The sequence below is a fragment of the Dama dama genome, chromosome 26 (genome assembly GCF_033118175.1).
Source record: "Dama dama isolate Ldn47 chromosome 26, ASM3311817v1, whole genome shotgun sequence".
NCBI lineage: Eukaryota > Metazoa > Chordata > Mammalia > Artiodactyla > Cervidae > Dama > Dama dama.
This window is the reverse complement of record NC_083706.1, coordinates 48,498,295-48,519,256: the sequence shown is the minus strand read 5'-3', so window position 1 is coordinate 48,519,256 and position 20,962 is coordinate 48,498,295. Positions and strand designations below refer to the sequence as shown.

At 47.4% G+C, this 20,962-nt stretch overlaps 1 protein-coding gene and 1 long non-coding RNA gene across 2 annotated transcripts in view; one reads left to right on the top strand and one right to left on the bottom strand.

Moving 5' to 3' along the window:
- Positions 1-560: 560 nt before the first annotated feature.
- On the top strand, positions 561-8,198 carry LOC133047074 (uncharacterized). Its single transcript, XR_009690652.1, has 3 exons — positions 561-646; positions 866-982; positions 6,011-8,198. It is a non-coding gene; the product is annotated as an uncharacterized LOC133047074 (long non-coding RNA).
- A 5,994-nt stretch (positions 8,199-14,192) lies between these two features.
- The window catches only part of SNX9 (sorting nexin 9), an 87,034-nt gene continuing 80,264 nt past the window's right edge, over positions 14,193-20,962 (bottom strand). Inside the window, exons 16-18 of the mRNA XM_061130197.1 lie at positions 19,833-19,947; positions 17,704-17,795; positions 14,193-15,849 (exon numbers count right to left, since the gene is read on the bottom strand). Coding sequence (XP_060986180.1) covers positions 15,802-15,849; positions 17,704-17,795; positions 19,833-19,947 — 255 coding nt within the window. The 3' untranslated portion in view covers positions 14,193-15,801. The remainder of the gene's footprint in view (positions 15,850-17,703; positions 17,796-19,832; positions 19,948-20,962) is intronic.

The following is a 20,962-nucleotide window of genomic DNA, read 5'->3' as shown; positions in this document are numbered from 1 at the left end:
CGGTTCATTTTATTACGTTATTATCTTTTGTAAACAGGGAGCATGAGGCACTGATCTGTGCACAGACACACACAGACACGACTGGACCTATGACCTCAGGCAGGGATACCTGCGTCCGGGCTCTCATTAGTTTTCCTTGCAACCCAAGAGCGTGACCTCTCAGAGCCTCCCAGACACAGACTGAACCCCGTCAGGGTGCCTGGCGCCTCGGCCACCCCGCAGCCGTGGTGCTCCTGGAGCCCGCGTGACGCAGGGTCTCAGGCGGGTTTGTGTGGCCCCTGCCCTCCCCCCGGGTCTCCTTCTGAAAGCCAGTGACCCCTGAGGCCGACGGGTCTGTGGGGGCGCCTGTGGGCCCCGGGAGCCAGGGGAGCTGTATTCGCAGCTCTGGCCAAGACCGCTCCACACACAGGTGTGCCCGCTGCCAGTCCAACCTTGGGCCCCGCCCAGCATCATGACTGGAAAAACAACCCGAGGAACACCTGTCACAGGTGGGGGGGCGGGGCCTTTCTCAAGCCAGGAACAGCTGGACCTGCTTGTCCATCGTTCAGTTCAGTTCCACACTCAAGGAGAGCCTTTTCCAGGGGCCGGGTGATTTTCAGAGTGGAATCTGGCTGTTCAGTTAACCGAAGAAGCTCTGCCAGTAAAGGTCTGCCCCCTCTCCCCACCCCCGGCCATTCCACGCCCTGCATAAGAGCTGGGCCAGTACGTGGGTGGGGTGCAGGGGTGGGGGAGGGGTGGGGGAGGGTCAGCTGCCCAGCCCCTCCCCCGAAGCATTCCTGCCAAAGAGGAAGAGCAGGCCTCCCAACGGTGCTCCCATTTCAGTATGGGGATGCCTGTTTCCCTTCTATCATTAACTCTTCTCCAGAAATACCCTTTTCCTGAGGGAGTTACAAGACTCATCCATGGAGGAAAATGCCAAGTGTTTAATAATAAGGCCTGTACCTCGTCACTCCAAGAGCGTGGAGAAAAAAGTTGCAGAGGGGTGAGTTTCGGTTCCACATCCAGAAGAACTTTTTAGCAATTAGATATGTGTTATAGTTTAAAAATGGGGGGCTGCCTGTATAGAAGTAAGCTCCCCATCTTTGGACAGATGCAGGCCAGAGGCTGGATGCTGACCCCATCTTGTGGGTATGTAAGAAAGGAGAAACTTTATGTTTCTGTTTTTCTGTATGTTTGAAGTTTCAAAATATAAATTTTAATGGAATTTAAAATAATATAAATTTTAAATAAACTACAAATTTTACAAATAAAATGTACCTCTAAAATAAACAGTGCTCTTTCAACTTAAAAATTCAGTAACAGCATATTATAGCTAATGTATCAGAGGTACTTAGGAATGCTTTGGCTGGAAGTAACAGAAAACTCACCTATAAAAATCTTAAACAAGAAGTCTCAAGGTAGAGTATCTAGAGTTAGGGTAGCAGCTCAGCAATGTTGTCAAAGATCAAGGTGAGGTCCTTCTTTCTTTTCCTTCATTCTTAACACAGAGGCCCGTTTGACTCATGACCACGAAATGGCTGCTTCAGCTCCAGGCATCACACTAATATCCAAGGTAGAAAGAAGAGAGGAATCTAGGTCAGTGATATCTAAAAAGCTTCCCCAGAAGCCCCTAACAAATTGTGTCACATGACCCCCATTAGAGACTTTCCCACTCTCTTCAGTTGAAATGGACAAGGAGAAAGGGGTTGGGAATGAATGGGCTTGTGCCTAACACAGCCAGCATCTGATCACCTGGTTGTTTTAGCATAAGGCTTAATGCTGCCTACAGTTACAAATTATTTTAACTGTTCCTGATGTCATGTATCTCCTCCCAAAGCAATCATGGTGAAATAGAGAGGATAGAAAGGATCTCTGACTTGCTCATTGAATGCTAAAGCCCCGATAGGACTTATTAGATACCAGGTTCTCCAAATGTCTCCTCAGCCGTTTTTTCTGTTGGTGACACTGCCTTCTGACCCTTTAATTTGATATTTTATCTATTTGACAGAATTTGTTTTTTCACTGGGGTGCTAACAAACTCAGCAGGCTCACATGGCTTTCCTCCTCTGCTAACAAATATACAGATCACTGGTATTTTCAACTTAGCTCTGGAATTAGGAGGCCAACATGTTGCTGTCCCAGTGGACATGTTTCCACAGGGAGGGTGGAAGAAAAATCGTCAGATAAAAAGCTGACAGTCACCAAAACAATGTTACAGCATTTTTGCAGATCAAGCTATGTGACTATTTCAACCACAAGAGTGAACAAGAAATAACTTTTCTGACAAAAGAGGATCTGGGACTCCCCTGGTGGTCCAGTGCTTAAGACACTGAACTTCCACTGCAGAGGGCGCAGTTTCAATTCCTAGTTGGGGAAGATCCCGCATGCCCAGTGGCATAGCCAAAAAAAAAAGGATCTCCACAGTCTAGTGAGCACAATAAAAAGAATAAAGGAGCTGTTACCTCAGGTCACCTGGCTCACATCCACCTTATGAGTCCTCACTTCTGTGGCTCACTGGTGAATTGAAGTTTTTCTGTGACGCACCATCTATCTTTGATTCTCTTCTTTTACACTTGGTTAGCTTTGCGTTTTTCAGTGCCCATGGAAATGTCTTAGTAGTTAAGCTTCCCAATCACCTTTTTCTCTCCAATTTTACTGAGATGTAATTGACATATAACATTATATGAGTTTAAAGTTAGAAGAGGTACTCTGCTTGATTCTCCATGAGGACATGGCTTTTGCACTAAAAAAAGTCTCACAGTTTGTGGTTTTGAGCTATATTTGTGATGCATGAACCGAGACTCCACGCCCAGCTCCCAAGTAGCCTCTAGGGAGCAGAGGGTCTCCAGTCACGGTGGCTATTTTCAGCTTGACTTGCTTCTCAATACCCAGGCAACCCCCAGGGGCTCACATGCATTTATTTAGACAGCAGTGTTGACTCGACAGCCAGGTTTGTTTGTCTCTCCATATCCGGAAGTTTGCTCACAGTGAGTTAAATAAGCTTTCTCTGCCTCTCGGTGCCAGGACTCCCCAGGAGGTAGTGAGGATATACTCAGAGCTTGCTTTCCCCTCACTTTTCATTCTCTCTGCCACATGTCCTGCCCATCCCAACACCCTTTATACAAAAATCCAAAACGCCACACTGAAGGAAGCTGTGAAGGGAAGGACTTTCCTTTCTCCTCAAGGCTGGATGATTTTCCATTTCATCCTCCCTTGGCCAAGGATGACAGTAGGTCTTTGCTCTGCCATCACTTAACAAGCTGGTTCTGAAAAAAAAAAAAAAAAAACAAGCTGGTTCTGAGCCTGAAGGGCCCCTGGGGATTTTGCATAAAGACTGCTGAATCAAAATCCAGTATCCAGTTCAGACAGCTGACCTGGGTGATTACCCAGGACCTCCAGGGCTAAGTGGAGACTACCACCCATCCACTTGTGAAATTACTCAGCCCTCCCTCTCAGGGCATTTCTTCAGTGTCCATATTATAAGAAAAAGGAAAAAGAAGGAGAAGCAATTACGAGAAAAAGAATAGGACTCGGCTGATGAAATGTGAGATGAGAGTCTTGTTAGGTGAGGAAACTGACTGTCTTTAAAGTGAGTCATCCAGACATCTAAGAATCTGATGAAAGGTGCAAATCCCTTTTCCCAGAAAAAAATGTAAAATATGCATATAATTTGTTTGCAATTCCTTGTGATTCATTGTTACACATCCCCTAGTAATATATGGACCATAGGTTAAGAATTCCTCTTTTGGAAGCAAGTTAGAAGAAGCTGCTATCAAAAGTACCTCTTTTTTATATTGCTGTTTTTATTTTTATTTATTTGTTTATTGCTCTGCTGGGTCTTTGTCGCTTCATGGGCTTTCTCTTGTTACCTTGTGGTGAGTGGGGGCTGCTCTCTAGTTGCAGAGCACGAGCTTCTCATTGTGGTGGCTTCTCGTGTTGCAGAGTGCGGGTTCCAAGCATGCAGCCTCAATAGCCGTAGCTCCCAGGCTCTAGAGCACAGGCTTGATAGTTGTGGTTCAGTTCAGTGGTTCAGTCGCTCAGTTGTGTCTGACTCTTTGAGACCCCATGCACTGCATGCAGCACGCCAGGCCTCCCTGTTCATCACCAAATCCCAGAGATTACTCAAACTCATGTCCATTGAGTCGGTGATGCCATCTAACCATATCATCCTCTGTCGTCCCCTTCTCCTCCCGCCTTCAATCTTTCCCAGCATCAGGGTCTTTTCCAATGAGTCGGTTCTTCGCATCGGGTGGCTAAAGTATTGGAGTTTCAGCTTCAGCATCAGTCCTTCCAATGAATATTCAAGACTGATTTCCTGTAGGATGGACTGGTTGGATCTCCTTGCAGTCCAAGGGACTCTCAAGAGTCTTCTCCAATACCACAGTTCAAAAGCATCAATTCTTTGGTGCTCAGCTTTCTTTATGGTCCAATTCTCACATCCATACATGACTCCTGGAAAAACCATAGCTTTGACTAGATGGGCCTTTGCTGGCAAAATAATATCTCTGCTTTTTAATATGCTGTCTAGGTTGGTCATAGCTTTTCTTCCAAGCAGCAAGCATCTTTTAATTTCATGGCTGCAGTCACCATCTGCAGTGATTTTGGAGCCCCCAAAAAAGTCTCTCACTGTTTCCATTGTTTTCCCATATATTTGCCATGAAGTGATGAGACCGAAAGCCATGATCTTCATTTTTTGAATGTTGAGTTTTAAGCCAACTTTTTCACTCTCCTCTTTCACTTTCATCAAGAATCTCTTTAGTTCTTCTTTGCTTTCTGCCTTAAGTGTGGTGTCATCTGCATATCTGAGGTTATTGATATTTCTCCCAGCAATCTTGATTCCAGCTTGTGCTTCATCCAGTCCAGCGTTTCTCATGATGTATTCTGCAAAGAAGTTAATTAAGTAGGGTGACAATATACAGCCTGGGCGTACTCCTTTCCCAATTTGGAACCAGTCTGTTATTCCGTGTCCAGTTCTAACTGCTGCTTCTTGATCTGCCTACAGATTTCTCAGGAGGCAGGTCAGGTGGTCTGATATTCCCATCTCTTGGAGAATTTTCCACAGTTTGTTGTGATCCACACAGTCAAATGCTTTGGCATAATCAATAAAGCAGAAGTAGATGTTTTTCTGGAACTCTCTTGCTTTTTTGATGATCCAGCGGATATTGGCAATTTGATCTCTGGTTCCTCTGCCTTTTCTAAATCCAGCTTGAAGTGTTGGAAGTTCCATCTGGAACTTCCATCTGGCAGTTGGAAGTAAATCCATCTGGAAGTTTACGGTTCCGTACTGTTGAAGCCTGGCTTGGAGGATTTTGAGCATTACTTTGCTAGCATGTGAGATGAGTGCAATTGTGTGGTAGTTTGAACATTCTTTGGCATTGCCTTTCTTTGGGATTGGAAAGAAAACTGCCCTTTTCCAGTCCTGTGGCCACTGCTGAGTTTTCCCAATTTGCTGGCCTATTGAGTGCAGCACTTTAACAGCATCATCTTTTAGGATTTGAACAACTGGAATTCCATCACCTCCACTAGCTTTGTAGTTGTGGTACATGGGTTTAATGGCCCCATGGCCTGTGGGATTCTCCTGGACCAGGGATCAAACCTGTGTCCCCTGCATTGGCAGGTGGATTCTTTACCACTGAGATACCAGGGAAGCCCCCAAAGTACCTCTTGAAAGGTCTCATCACACAAAAAAGAAAAATGAAATTTGTAACTATGTGAGGTGATGTATGTTAGTGTATTGTGATCATTTCACAATATACACGTATGTCAGTCATTCTACTATACACCTTAAACTCATACAATGTTATATGCCAATTACATTTCAATAAAACACCTCCACAGGTGGCTGGGATATAAATCTTAACCACAAAAGCATTTCCTCTGGCACTGAAAAAAAGCAAAGCTAACCTCATGTAATAGAAGAGGATGGAGGAATGATGGCTCCTCACAGAAAAATTTCAGTTTACCAGGGTCAAGTCTCCTGTTCGAGACAAATATCTCCCATTGATGCTAAGTTGTTTTCCATTCTGTTTAGTTTCAAGACAAGGCAAGTATAAATCCTTCTGAATGACAATGGACTGATCCTTCTGGAAGCGATTCAAACACATCAACAAAAGAACTCAATCACACACAAAAAAATGGTTTGTTTACTTCTGTAAAGTTTTGCTTCTTCCTGCTCCTCATTTTTCTGGTGGATTGATAGCTTTTCTTATGGTATATTTTCAAAAACTCCTGCTTCATTAAACCAACCTGTTTGTAGACGGGTGTCTAGGGTCAGGTGAACTCATTCAGACTCAGGGTGGCGTAGTTCACACCTCGTAAGAAACAACTTCAGGCCCCAGTGACTCACCGTGGCAGGAGCCTTCTCCTCGTGGGTGCAAATCCTGCTGAAGGTCCCCACCACCCTCCAGGCCACCTCTGATCTATGCGCTTCAGCTCTCCAGCCCCCTTACATCCACACTATCACTGCATAATGGAAAATGGGCTGAGAGAGGAGCAGTAGGAAGCATACAGGATGCTTCCAGCGATATTTCTTTGGTTAAAGCAAGTTACACCGTGATGCCTAATTCTAGGGAGATGGGGAAGCCTGATCCTTCGGTGGGCACAGAGTCAGTCGAGAACCAAATGATGATGAAATGAAAGTGAAAGTTGCTTAGTCGTGTCCAACTCTTTGCAACCCCATGGACTAATACAGTCCATGGGATTCTCCAGGCCAGAATACCAGAGTGGGTAGCCTTTCCCTTCTCTAGGGGATCTTCCCAACCCAGGGATCGAACCAAGTCTCCCGCATTATAGGCCGATGCTTTACCAGCTGAGCCACCAGGGAAGCTGAACCAAATGATGAAGTTAGAACATCTGCCGCAGGGACCCCGAGAATGTGGCTGGAAAGTGCATGTTGAGGGAGGTGTGCCCGGATGTTCTCTGTGGACGGAAAACTACCACCACCTTCAGACTTTAAAAATAAGTGATAGGAGTTCCACCTCCTCTGTTATCCTTGACGGGGTAACAGAGGGGAGGTTACCTCTCCTTCCACAAAGAGAAAAAGAGAATATAGGAAAAATGGGTTCAGACTTTCGACAGGACCTTGATCACTGCGAGAAGCGGAACAGGTGAGGCCCATGGTGTCTCCAGATGTTGCCTGAATGCTGATTCCAGGCCCAGAACCGGGAAGGGGGAGCCACATAGAGTTTTGTGGTCTCCCTGAGTTGAAGAGACAGATCAGAGTTTGGGGAGATGAAGGTGGCTAGGATGAGATGGGCAGAAATCAGGAGAGAAGGGAGCTAAAGGAAGGGCTGGTCATCTTCTAGAGCGCTGCACCTGAGTCCCCTGGAGACAAGGCTTTGGCTGAAGATTGCCCCATGCATCCCTATGAGGTCACTGCGGGAGGACAGTGATAGAACCAGCAGAAATCAATTCCCAGGACTCACAGAGGGCTGGGAATACGTCACAGAGCCGCCAGCCAGAGCGGGAAGACAACCTGCTGCAGGCTACTGGGGGATCTCAGAAAGGCGTCCCTCCAGAGGGGGCTCACGTGTGTCCCCCCCCCACGAGCCCAGTCTCCTGCCTGGACTGAAGGGAACCGTCTCTCCTGCTCACCGCCTTTCTGTTCTATGCGTCCAGCCCCCTCTTCCCACCCCTGGCCTTTCTGCTTGCTATCCTCTGGGCTGAGCGAGGTCCTCGGTAACTAAGTCATGGCGTCTCCTTGGGAATCCAGGTGAAGCAATAATCATCAGTCAGTGTTATTAAGTGAAGGAGTGAATGCAGCCTGAGGTTTCCGTACCCAGCTGGGAAGGACCCGGTGAGCAGGGTAACCTGGACGGAGGAGCACTTAACGTGCCATTCTAGGTGCAGTCCTGAGCTCAAAACTTCTGTTATGAACCCTCCCTTCCCCACTTCACCCATTCATCAGTTACATCTGATGGCTAAGAAACAGAACAGAAATCCACTGTTAGTATCTGATGGCCAAAAATACCTGGGTGTCTCTTGGAGAAGGCTTCCCAGGTGGCACTAGTGGGAAAGAAACCCGCCTGCCAACGCAGGAGATGCAGGAAGACACAAGTTCGGTCCCTGGGTCGGGAAGATCCCCTGGGGCAGGAAATGACAACCCACTCCCCTATTCTTGCCTGGGAGAGCCCATGGACAGAGGAGCCTGGCGGGCTGCAGTCCATCAGGTTGCAGAGTCGGACAGGACGTAGTGACTGACCATGCGTGCACCCAGACAACCGCAGGGCCTTGCAGAGTAATCTTCCTTGGGTGGGGTGGGGGTGGGAAGTGGGGGACTGCCCCTCAGCCCGGAGGGCGGGTGGCCCTGCGCCCAGCACCAGGGCTCAATTTCAACAAGGCTCCGGGCCTCCCTCTCAGCCTGTTGCGTGCTTCACCATCCAGACAAAGTGCATCACGTGATATTGGACTTAATGTTCAAATAAGAAGCTCACAGAGTCTCAGCCATTTTGGACTTTGCTGCGAGCCTGTGCCAGAGGAAGATGCCTGCCAAAGCGGCGGCAGTAACTTCAAAAGCCTTGGAGATGACGCGTCTCTTCTCCTAATGCCCATGCTGGTTGGCAGAAAGATCACAGAAACTTGCTGGGTTTTAAGATTGTATTTTTAAATTCTGTTTTTAAAGTTGCTTTTTAATGTAGACTAGTTTTTTAAAAAGTCTTTATCAAATTTATTACAATTTTGCTTCTATCTTATGTCTTGGGTTTTTGGCCCCGAGGCACGTGGGATCTTAGTTCCCCGAACAGGGATCGAACCCACACCCCCTGCATTGGTAGCCCGCAGTCTTAACCACTGGACCATCACGGAGGTCCCCCCCTGTTACTTTAGAGGCTCATCATTTTGTGAAGGGTCAGCGCTTGTCAAGCTGAGGGGCATGAGTGAGTGCTGACTGAGGCTCTGAACTTGGTGCCCGGCAGCTGTGCAGCGGGGGTGGGGGTGTCCCTCCCGGGGTGGGGGCATCAGCCCCGCCTTGGTTCCCCCACTGTGACTGCAGGGACGGGGTGATCATTACGGAAAAGAGACTCGGTATCCGCACTGCCCCGCACCAACTGCTGGGGAGTCGATTGGCACCCGCTGACCACTGAGATTAAGAAGGTCTGTAGGAAAAAGAGGGTTTCTGGACGCTCAGCTTGGATCACATCTCCTGGTGAGCTCGCCTTTGTCTCCTGCTGGCTGGGACGGGCCCAGAGCAGCAGGTGGAAGTCGGAGCCAGTCCAGCTTTTGAATCGGCAGGGTGGAGGAGTAAGGAACGCAGGCAGTCTGCAACACGCTCCGCCCTGCCCTTAAACGCACTGGAGCCGGGTCCCCTAGGGTCCCTCGGGAGGCAGCGCTGCCCGCACTGAAGCCATGAGCGGTGGGCTTGCACCCAGCTGCCTGCTCTCGTGTGAGCGCCTTGGGGAGGCCCCAGGGCTGGTCAGGGCTCTGGACACACCTGCGCTCCGCTGGGCCACCCCGGGGCTGAGGGGACCGAGATCCAGAGAGCTCACATGACTTGTTGAAGGTGAAAGACTATTGGTATCAGACTTGGGACCAGAGCCCAGGGCTCCCACTCACAATTCAGACCTCTCCACATTGCCAAGGGTTTCTTCACTGGAGGGAAGGTCTTCAAATTTTGATGATTCCCATTTCACAGGGGTGAACCAGCAGATGAACCGAGGTCTGTACGTGCAGAGGCAATCAGTCTAGTTTATGGTCAGTACTAATAACGCCCAGGAAAGAGATGGTTTGTGAAACTAGATCATTCCAATAGCTTTGAAAAACATTTTTAGTGATGTCAAATATATTTTTATAAATTTTCCCATTTTTATAGAAAAATAGTTGATCTACATCACTATATAAGTTCAAAGTGTACAGCATGATTTACACATATTAAGAAATGATTATAATGGGTTCAATTAACATCCATCATCTCATATGGATACAATAAAAAGAAAAGGAGAAAAGAGGAAAAAAATTTTCTCCTTGTGATGAAAATCCTCTGGATTTACTCTTAAAAACTTTCCTATACATCATCCAGCAATGTTAGCTAGAGTCACCATTTGTACATTAGATTTTTTAAAATTATGAACAAACTCATTGCTAAAAAATTCAGAAAAATATAATTTTATATAAAGATCACTCATCATCTTACCCCCAAAGAACCTCTGGAGGGGCTCAGTCTTAGCTCATGTCCTGCTTCCTGGTCCAAGTGCTGCTAGATTTGGGACCAGAGCCCAAATCTAGATTTCACTGATGCCAGCTTTTTATCCTCATCCACAGTCATTTGTTGAATGACTTCTGTATGTCCCTGAAAACACTTACTGATCCCCAGGCAAACTGCAATTGTCTGTTTGCTTCCCCCCCCATCCCAAGTTATTAGTTTAGTATTTGTTTTTATTTATTTGGCTGTCTGGTTCTTAGTTGTGGCACAAGGCATCATTTAGTTGGGGCATGTGGGATCTAGTTCTCTGGCCAGGGATCAAACCCAGGCCCCCTGCATTGGGAGCGTGGAGTCTTAGCCACTGATCACCAGTGAAGTCCCAAACGATTTCTCAGTTTGGGTGCTACTGACACTTCACCCAGAGCTCAGTTGGTAAAGAATCTGCCTGCAATGCAGGAGATCCTGGGTCGGGAAAAACACCTGGAGGAGGAAACGTCACCCCGCTCCAGTATTCTTGCCTGGAGAATCCCATGGACAGAGGAGCCTGGCGGGCTACAGTCCATGGGATCTCAAGAGTTGGACACGACTTAGCGACTAGAGAGAGAGAGAGAGAGACACTTAGGGTGGATAATTTTTCGTGGGGCCTCTTCTGTGCATTGGAGGATGCTGAGCAGCCTCTTGGCTCCTACCCACCAGATGACAGTCTGTCCTCAGTAAACGTCCCTACTGTGTCTCCCGAGGACAAGGTTACCTCTGGCTGAGCCGATGCTCTCAGGGCAAGTGATGGGGCTGTGTGTGCCCTGTGACCCCAGGCATCTGACTGTGGGTGGCCGCCGTGTCCTCCTCACCACCACATCCCTGACACTGTCTTACACCTGGAGAAGTGCGTGACTCCGGCTTCCTGGTGAAGCAACATCATTTTTGGTGATGTCAGTGGCTTTTCTCTGGAATTGACGATTCACCACCAACCCACCTCCTGGGCCTCCCTAATTCATCAGAGCAGCTCCTGGGGATGAGCCAGGTGAAAGGCCCTCATCATTAAGAAAAAAAAAAAAAGTGCTTCAAACTTATGCCTCGCCCAGGTTCCTGGTATACACGTTTTTCTCTTTCTCTCCGCCCCCCCGGCGCCCCCACCCCCAGAGTTCTGCAAAGCCTATAAAGGGATTGCTTAATTGAACTTTACAACTTTCTTTGACTTAAGATATGGATGTGTATTCTTAAAGACCTTTGAACTTAGTCTTGACTCAGAAGCTAAACAATCTTCTCTACAGAGGTTTAGTGGCCTTCGGATAATCTGGCCTGTTGTTGGCCTTTGAACTGTCAGCAGCATTTAGACAGCACAGGGACTCCAGCTAAAAATACTGTGCTACATACACATGAAAGCTATACCAAGAGAGTAGATCTTAAAACTTCTCGTCTCATCCACACAAAATTATAACTATGTGAGGTGATGGACGTGTTCACTAACCTTGGTTATCTTTTGCAAATATACACATACAAATCATCATGGCGTTTATCTTCTATTCACCTGCAAGTCCATCGGTGGCAACTGGGGGGCGCTAGAGGGACGCCTGCTCATGCAGTGGGTTGTGTGACAAGCAAGGAAACTGGAGCTTGGGAAACCTGCATTTTATAGCAAGCAATAAACACGCCTGTTCTTCTTATCAGAAGACCTTACCTCATCAAGGACATTTGCTGCAAACAGGCTGAGAATCAGCCTGGGTAAAAGCGTAAGGACTCTGTATTCTTGGCACAGCTGAACAAGGTCAGCTGAAGCATGAAAGACCCTTGGGAGAGGAGTTCAAATTCTCCTTACTTTCTTGGAGAAAAGATTGAAAAAATCAAAACAGGTTGAAAAAAGAAACATACATCAGAAAAAAATACCTTCCTCCCTCATTATTATCATTAGTTCCACTTGGCAATTATTCAACCATAGAAAGTTACTTGAGTACTTTTACTACTTTAAATAAAGGACATTAATAGCTTGGATTCCCAACCTTTAGACAGGATCACTTGAAACTCTCCACTGAGGCTGTAGACCAGGAGTGTTGGGAAAGGCAGTCTCAGGGGCTCAGTCTTTTCACCCCTGCACAGCCACAAAAGGGGTCTCAAGCCTGGGATCTCTCTTTATAGAGTTACTCTTATGGCCTGTGTGGGCCTATCTCTCTATTCAGGACTATCTCACCCTGTTCTGGGTTTGACATGTATTTCTTTGTTCTGCTTAAGCGCCTGGTCAATCCCACTGCAACCTCTGTTCCCAGGCAAGAAGGTTCAGGGTCTCTTCCCTGCTGCACAATAGGGGTGGGTGCAGACCACCTCTCACTGGTTGTTGGGACTAACACTCATTTTTGAAGTTGATCTCCCTCTTTATGTTCGTTCCATCCAGTGCATTATGAGTTGTGTCTTTTATGGACTCCAACACCTGCCAACCCCACAGGGGGCCAACTTCCTGGACCTGCTGCTTCTGGAGACAGGCAACCAGAGTCACATGCTTGACAAGTAGACAGACCTTCTCCACCATGCCTTTACCATTCCTCTCCAGATACTTAGCTACAATGTTTACATTGTCAAGATTTATAAAAATCATAAATTTTCTATCTTTTGCAATAGCTAAAGGTTGATACAATTAAAAATCAGAACACCAACATATCCTATATGAACCGCACAATGTGTGTGAAGCCAGAGGATGAAATATACATTCAGTCAGTTCAGTTGCTCACTTGTGTCTGACTCTTTGCGACCCTCTGGACTGCATCACCAACTTCCGGAGTTTACTCAAACTTATGTCCATCAAGTCGGTGATACCATCCAACCATCTCATCCTCTGTTGTCCCCTTCTCCTCCCCCCTTCAATCTTTCCCGGCATCAGGGTCTTTTCCCACAAGTCAGTTCTTCACATCAGGTGGCCAAAGTACTGGAGTTTCATTAGGTTTTTAAAATTTTGCAACTTCCAGGAGAATCTTCCAAATACCAACATCCAATGGACACATTTTTCACTGCCTTTCAAGTTACCTTTCCTGGGTCACAGTCAGCTAACATTATTTCGAGTGTCCTATGTCATCTCTTTTTCTTAGAATCCTTTTTCATTTTCATGGTTCCTTCCTCAGACAATCAATGTATTTATGTTAATACTGACTAGGCCACTTGGGCCCCAAAACAAGAGAAAGCTCCTCACGATCAGGCCACCGTGTGACCTGCTCTGCGGCTTGGGTCACGTGATCCAGCGGCACCCAAAGCATCAGTGGCAGAAAGGGATGCTGTCTGGAGCCTTTGGTGGAAGCATCTCGGTGCAGGCCTCGGGGTTTGGAGCACCTCCCTGCCATCCTCCACAGACGGCCACTCTCCTTCTGAGAAACAGCTCTTGGCCTGAAACGGACGGAATGCTTACCCACGGGCCAGCAAGTCACCATGAGACCTGAGCTGCCCATCAGGATTGGGTGTTACCTGGCCACCAGCCGTAAGGCCGAGTGTGCACAGCGGCGCTCCCTCACTGAATGGGAAGAGCACTGCAGGCTCACGTTACACGAGGACGTGGCCCGGACACCAAGGCCCCCACTCCCGCGACACTGCCTTCCCCCCGCGCCCGCATCTACGGCCCACGGGGAGCTCTCCACCAGAGGCCGCAGAGGGAGAGAAGTCTGCGCGGGGTTTCCCCGGGCTCCTGCCCGACGTGCGGATGCCGCCCTCCAGTGGACAGCTGCAGCACCACAGCCTCTCCCTGGGCACGCCGGAAGGACAAGGCGACGGGCTGCTCACCAGAGAAGTAAGACCTGAGGTATCAAGGGGAGGAAGCCTCTCTTAAGGGATGCACACACACTCCCTGTAGGTTCCGTTTCCCTGGAGAACCCTAACACACTGGGCATCGGTATTTGTTCTTACTGCCTCTCCGGGTAACTATGACAAGTTTCCTGGATTGATAACACTCATTTAAGGAATTAGCATTATTAATTCATGTTAGGAGAAATAAATTCTGGGGCAAAACTCATCACCTGGACTCTGTCTTGCAGCTGGCAACATGAAACAATGATCAAAAAAAAAAAAAAAAAAAAAAAAAAAATCACACAAAAACACCAAAAAGTGTTTTGAAAAAGTGCTTGAGAATTTACTGTACATTTTTTTTAAACAATTTATTTATATGTTGGCTTCTACATGCTCTTGCATTTGTGTAAAACCTTTATACATATTCTTTACAATTTGTACATATATTAAATGGCTGTATCATAAACACTGTTCTATGAGATTTTATAAAAGAAAAATCAAGTAGGGAAAATTACTTATAAAACATTAACAAAAAAAAAAAAAAAAACCCGTGATATTGAAGAACAAGAAGTTCTCATATTCGTGTTCATTTGATTTCCTCTTCTATTTATTTTTTGGTTTCACTTTATTTGTGCTGGCCCAAAACTTCCATTCCCTATCATGTAACTATCAGGTCAGAAGAGGGAGAGCGATGCGAGCGGACGGTAAGGCAGCCGTGGAGGGCGGCGCGGTCTGCGGGGCTGAGACCGTGTCTGCGAGCGTCCCAGGTTAAAGCTGACGGTTCGCCAAGACCCTGTTTTGCTTATGCCATTAAGTGAACTACTAGTGATGACAAAATTCTGTCTGAAGTTTAGGATACAGGCAGGATACATCGCTCTGAACTTTTTCTTCTCGCACGTAAAAGCTTGGGGAGGGCTTCATGTTACGAGACTTAGCACCCTCGTCAGCCCCTTAAAACCTTCCCATCTGGTGGGGCCGGGAGAGGCTCGCTCACCTGTGCTTCATCGTTTCAGATAACCCCCACCGGCCCACTCGTCTAAAATCCCAATCGAGTGGCAAAATCACGCTTTCCCTAGCACTGCTCACGGTGCCTCCTTGAGCAGTTCAAGACTGCGAGGCCAGCGGAAAGCCTGGGAGGAGTGTTTGCCCAGAGACGTGGCTGCTCCTTCCCCAGGAACCGAGCCAGAGCGCCTCCCCCGAGACCCCGGGGCTTTCTCGGCGAACCCTTCCAGCCTCACCCGGGCTCAGAAGGGAACGCGAGGCAGACGGCACTTTAGGGCGGTGGGCGCGGGGGCTCTGATCCGGGGGTTCTTCCGAGCTGGTCCTCTGGAGGGACGCGTGCGGCAGGGCCACGTGAGGGGCGGGAGCCGCGGGAGCCCCTGCTTGCTTCCTCTGTCAAGAAAACTGAGCATCTGAGTTATAAACATCTCAGTGGGAGGCGTGCAGAGTATCCTAAATAGATAGGACTCTCAAAGGGTGGAAAGGAGTTATAAAAATATACAAACATATTATGTTTTTTACTCTGGCATATTTTGCATTTTTTAAGAAAGCAATTAGTAATTATCTGACGTTGGGCGGCAACAGAACTGTGGCTGACTCATAAATTACGATTTTATGCAAAATATTGGGGGGGGCAAATCCCTAATTTTCCATTCAAAATTCTGGTAACTTTAAGTACTTTCCAAAAATAGACAATTTCCATTGGTTTAAATAATGGATGTGGGGATGAACAAGACTATTCCTAAAAAACTGATGCATTTAGGTGCTTAATAAAGGAAATGAAGTTTTTTTTCCCAACTCTCCTTTTTTTTTGGTTTTCTTTTTGTTTCTTTTTGGATGATGGGGAAAAAAAAAAAAAAGAATCAAATTGCGTCGTCCCAAGTCAGAAGGAAGCACTTCGGCGTTTCTTCACGTTCGTTCCATCTGTCCTACATCACCGGGAAGCGGCCGAGGGCCTGCCTCAGCTTTTCCGCGATCTGGTGAGAAACAGAACAACGTGAGATGTCTCCCACGGTGACCCCGTGGTTCTCTATTATTTCCATCTCTTCTCAAACACTCCAAACATTTCAAACCCCGTCACTGGTAGATGCTCCTAGTCTCTCCCAGCCCCAGCTCAGCCTCTGAGCAGTGGAAAGGGCAAGTGTCAGTTGCTCAATGGTGTCCGACTCTTTGCGACCCCATGGACTGGTAGCCCGCCAGGCTCCTCTGTCTGTGGGATTCTCCAGGCAAGAATATTGGAGTGGGGTGCCATTCCCCTCTCCAGGGGATCTTCCTGACCCAGGGATCAAACCCAGGTCTCCTGTATTGCAGGCAGATTCTTTACTGTCTGAGCCCCCAGGGAAGCCCTATAAAAGTGAAAGTGTCCGGGCAGCAGAGTGCCTGCTAAGTTGCTTCAGTTGTGTCCAACTCTTCGAAACCTTATGGACCGTAACCTGCCAGGCTCCTCTGTCCGTGAGATTCTCTAGGGAAGAATACTGGACTGGGTTGCCATTCCCTTCTCCAGGGGATCTTCTTGACCCAGGGATCAAACTCACGTCTCTTATGTCTCCTGCACTGGCAGGTGGGCTCTTTACCACCAGCGCCACTTGGCAGGGAATTCTGAAATTCCCAGATGGGACTGCTGGCCACGGTGCCCAGCTCACAGGAAGCCAGGCTCCTTCCAACCACATGGCGTCATTTCTAGACCATCAGCCTATCCTCCCGGGATCCGGTCTCTGTGCTGGGCCCAGACTCCCCTGCCTTCCCGGACACCTGTGACCTCCTGAGACAGGCCCTGCTGCTGCTACACATGTGGAGACAGGCTGCACCTTCCGCTTGTCTCTGAAACCACCTGTTTCCAATACACATGGACAGTATGCATGGAGCACGTGGGCCACGGCTCCCTTCCAAGAACCCCTGCGGCGGACACGCGAGTGGCAGTGTCCACCCACAGACCAGAGGACGTGTGTGTGGACATGAGTCTGGGGCCTGCCGATCCCTGAACATACAGGAGATGACCCCATGGAAACAGTGGAAAGCTTAGGAAGAAATATGGCAGCCAACACGTGGTCAGTCGTAATAAGTTACAGAACTTGTCTTTGAGGTCTGAGTTTCCATTTATGGGCTAGATCTTTGTTTTCTGTACATCCTGGTGAATAACAAAATTGCTCTGCAGAGGTGTGAACGTCTACATTTTCATTACCGGTTCCTGAATGGAACCATCTAAGGCTTCACTCCCCCTCTTGCTTTTGTTTTCCTTCTGAAATCCCTCTGCACACTGCGAAACCCTCGCTCACACACAAAGCCGGCCTGTGCGGTCCCGCGCGGTGCCAGGCGCCTTCCCCAGCTGGGCCGGCAGGGTGACCTCATCTCACAGCATCCCCTGTGCACGGAGCGGCGGGCACCGGACCAGCACCCCGCACCCTTCCTTCTTGAAAAAAAAAACCCCTCTTTAGCCCAGTGTTCCTCAAAAGGAAAATGCAGGTATGGTTAAGAGATTGGAAAAAAAATCCCTGCTCAGTATTTAGCCTCCTTTGGCTTACTGAGAAGTGAAGTTGTTCAGTCATGTGGGACTCCCTGCGATTCCATGGACTGTAGCTTACCAGGCTCCTCTGTCCATGGAATTTTACAGGCAAGAATACTGGAGTGGGTTGCCATTTCCTTCTCCAGGGGATTCTTTTGAACCCGGGGATTGAACCTGGGTCTCCCATGTTGCAGGCAGACACTTTACCCTCTGAGCCACCAGGGAAGCCCATTAGTTGCCTCACTGGTTAGGGTTAAAAACCACAGGTGCCCAGCTTCACAGGAAGCCCTGGCGGGACGCGGGGAGCCCCGGGGACAGGCTGACTCACCGTCTCGTAGAACTGCACCTGCTGCTCCAGGTACAGGCGGATGACGCTGTTGTAGTCGTAGATCCGGTTACTGTGGAAATGATTCATCTCGGCTGCAACCAAGACCAAGACATCGGTCAGTGCCCCCTGGACTGCAAACAAACACAGCTGTGTCTCTGGCCCAGTCATGATTCATCATCAGCCAGGCTGGCCTGTGCCAGTTCCTGACAAAAATGCCACAAAGAGGCTAGAAAAACAATTTGAACAGGTAACGGCAAAAACACTTCTCCATAGTTGGATGATTACTGTCAATTTGCATGTTAAATCTTTTTTTTTAATAAATTATTCCCTTACATTTATTTAACTTTAATATCTTTCAAAACAGTGTGTGTGTGTGTGTGTGTGTGTGTGTGTGTGTGTGTTCACGCACACATGCTCAGTTGTGACCAACTCGTTACCCCATGGACTGCAGCCCGCCAGGCTCCTCTGTCCATGGAATTTTCTAGGCAAGAATACTGGAGTGGGCTGCCATTGCCTTCTCCATGCATGTTAAATATTTTTTTTGCATGTTAAATCTCATAAAGCCCAACATGATCACACAAATGACGGCTCTTGTTTGAGTAAGAAACCAGCTTGGGCCCACGGGCTGCCGGCGACCTCAGTGAAGAATGTCGAGTCTGCTCATGGGGGCCCCTGCGAGGTGCCATGTCCTCTGCTGCACAGTGACTGCCCAGGCGCCTCTGACAGCGTGGGCAGAGGCGAGACGTGAGGAAGGCCCTCTTCAGGGCAGCTGATGCCTGATGCCGCCGAGCGCCAGCACTGCCAGAACTCAGCCTCTTCCAGGCAGAGGGCCGGACGCCCAGCCTCTGTTTGCTGAATGTCTCGACTCGGCAAACGGACCCCTTCTCCAACTCTGCCTCTGAGTGCCGCCCCCATCCATCACCAGTATCCGAGAGGCCTTCCTCACCAGGCCCCATATCACCTCTGTCTTTTCCCTACATGCCACACCTACAAAGCCAACCGCTGCGGGCATAAAAAGCTCATTGTTCTGGGTTTTAGGTTGTTATCTGAAGTTGTACAATGCTTTCACTCATCTATTGGGATAACTCCAAACACAAGGTCAAGACCAACTTTCCCTTCCAAGCCCCAAGCTTCAGTCAGTCCTCCCTGTTTCTGCCCGGAACTGTCCTCGTTCTGGAAACCTTTCACACATTCTTCTCTTCTCCTACTTTCTCTTTAGTTCTGAAGGATCCTTTGGAAAAGCCCATTAAGTACCCTTCATTCTCTTCCCCAGCACCTCATCTTCTTTGGGTCCTCAAACACCTCAGACGGCAGGAGCCAGGTCTCCAGCTGGGCTGTCTAACGTCAGCCTCCGATTTTCACCCCCACCTCCGTCACTAGGCAGATCCTCTTCCTTAGCAGGGTTTTTTCTGTTTGTTTTTCCATCGAAACCTTTTCATAGCTTCCTAACGCCCACAGCAAGTCTAGACTCTTCTGCCTGGCTTTTGAGGCCCTCCAGAATCTCCAAAGTCTCCCCCTCATAACCTGCAAATGGGTTTTATCCCGAAGGCCAATGACATAATCTGGTCCCGTTCTGTTCTGTGTTCCCACTAGAACATCCTTCCGCTCCCTCCTTGGCCCATGTATTCCATCCATCCGCCAAAACATGAAAAATCCATTCACTGCTCCTACCTGCTGGAAAACACTCAAAAAATTCAATATTTTCTTTTTAGTAATAGTCAAACCATGCCAAAAATGCTATGTCCAAACTCCCTTCACATTCTATAGTCTTGAGACCTGCAGGTTACATGCTGCTAAAAGCCGGATTTGGGAATCTAGTCTGGATAGGGCCTGCTATTGAAGGTTATGAAAGGAATCTTCAGGGTCTCCAAGAAGAAATAAAAACGTACAGGTTTAATCAATCATGTTGTCATTCGTAGTTACATCAGGTAAATGTACGAAAAACTAAATGTAAATATTACAGCTTTTAACACTGGGATCCTACAAACAACAGGCTTATGAAGATATTTTGAATCAGTTCTTATTAACTTAACTGCTGTTCATACTGGAATTTCTCTCCAACAAGGAAAATAGAAAATTTTTTTGGAAAAAAATCTCCACTAGTTACACACAGACCTTATCGTTCTTACCTTGCAAAGCGTAAGACATTGTCCCAACACGCTTCACCATGTTCTGTTTGTCCTGTGGGGTGATCTTACTAGTTGCAACCAGTTTATCACTTTCTTTCACTTTTTCTATTGCTCCCTGTGAAATACAAAATGCAGTGGTATTAATAAATCTGAAAGGATTAGTCATTAGTTTAAAATGTAACAAAGCCAACACATTCTATAATTGTCTTGCTACTGAATAGGAAAATGCCTCCACAAAATGAGAACATGAGGAATGCATCTCACTGTAACTTCCTGTAAGTCGCTTGGAAACAAAAATGCTGCTATTCTTGTAAAATATAGCTAAGCTGAAACCTACACTTTTATGCTGCAACAAGGCTGAAAACTAAATAGCACTCTTTTCCTGTAATATGAATAAGTCATTTTCAGGTGAGAGCGGTACATGATTGGAAAACAGGCACCTAGGTCCAGGAAGTCATTTGATCCAGGACAGTCTAGCGTATGTGCCTGGGCACTCTTGCAGAGTATTTCATAAGCTGGTACCTCACTGTGATCATAAGCTTTACTGTGATTTCTGTGAGAAGCTCGGACTAACTTCAAATTAATACTGAGATAGAAACAGCTGTAAAAGCTGCCAAACATTTCCCACACTCGTGTCATCACACAGCTCATGGGTGCTGTCTGGGAAGAACTCTATGCCTGTGTATAAATCAGGTTCCCCACCTAGAACTGTCAAGGCAGGCACAAATTCCTACAACAAGCTAACTGTTCTGAGGGTTTTTTTTCTTTTTTGAGATTTTAATTTTTTTATTCCCACCCACACCCATTACAGCAAGGTAACTGACAGATAACATTATATTAGTTTAAGGTGTACAACATAATGAATTTGAGACATGTGTGTGTGTGTATAAAGCAAAATGATTACTACCATAAGTATGTAAGATCCATCACCTCAGTGAGTTATAAACTATTTTCTTCCTGTGATGAGAATTTTTAATATCTACTCTCCCAGCAGTTCCACCTGTGAGTATATACCCAAAGAAAACAAAACCACTGTCTCAAAATAAACCCAAGCACATCACAATACCCTAGAGTACAACGGCTGATTAAACACCCACAGTAATGAGGTAATGTGCAGATTTTGAAAGAGA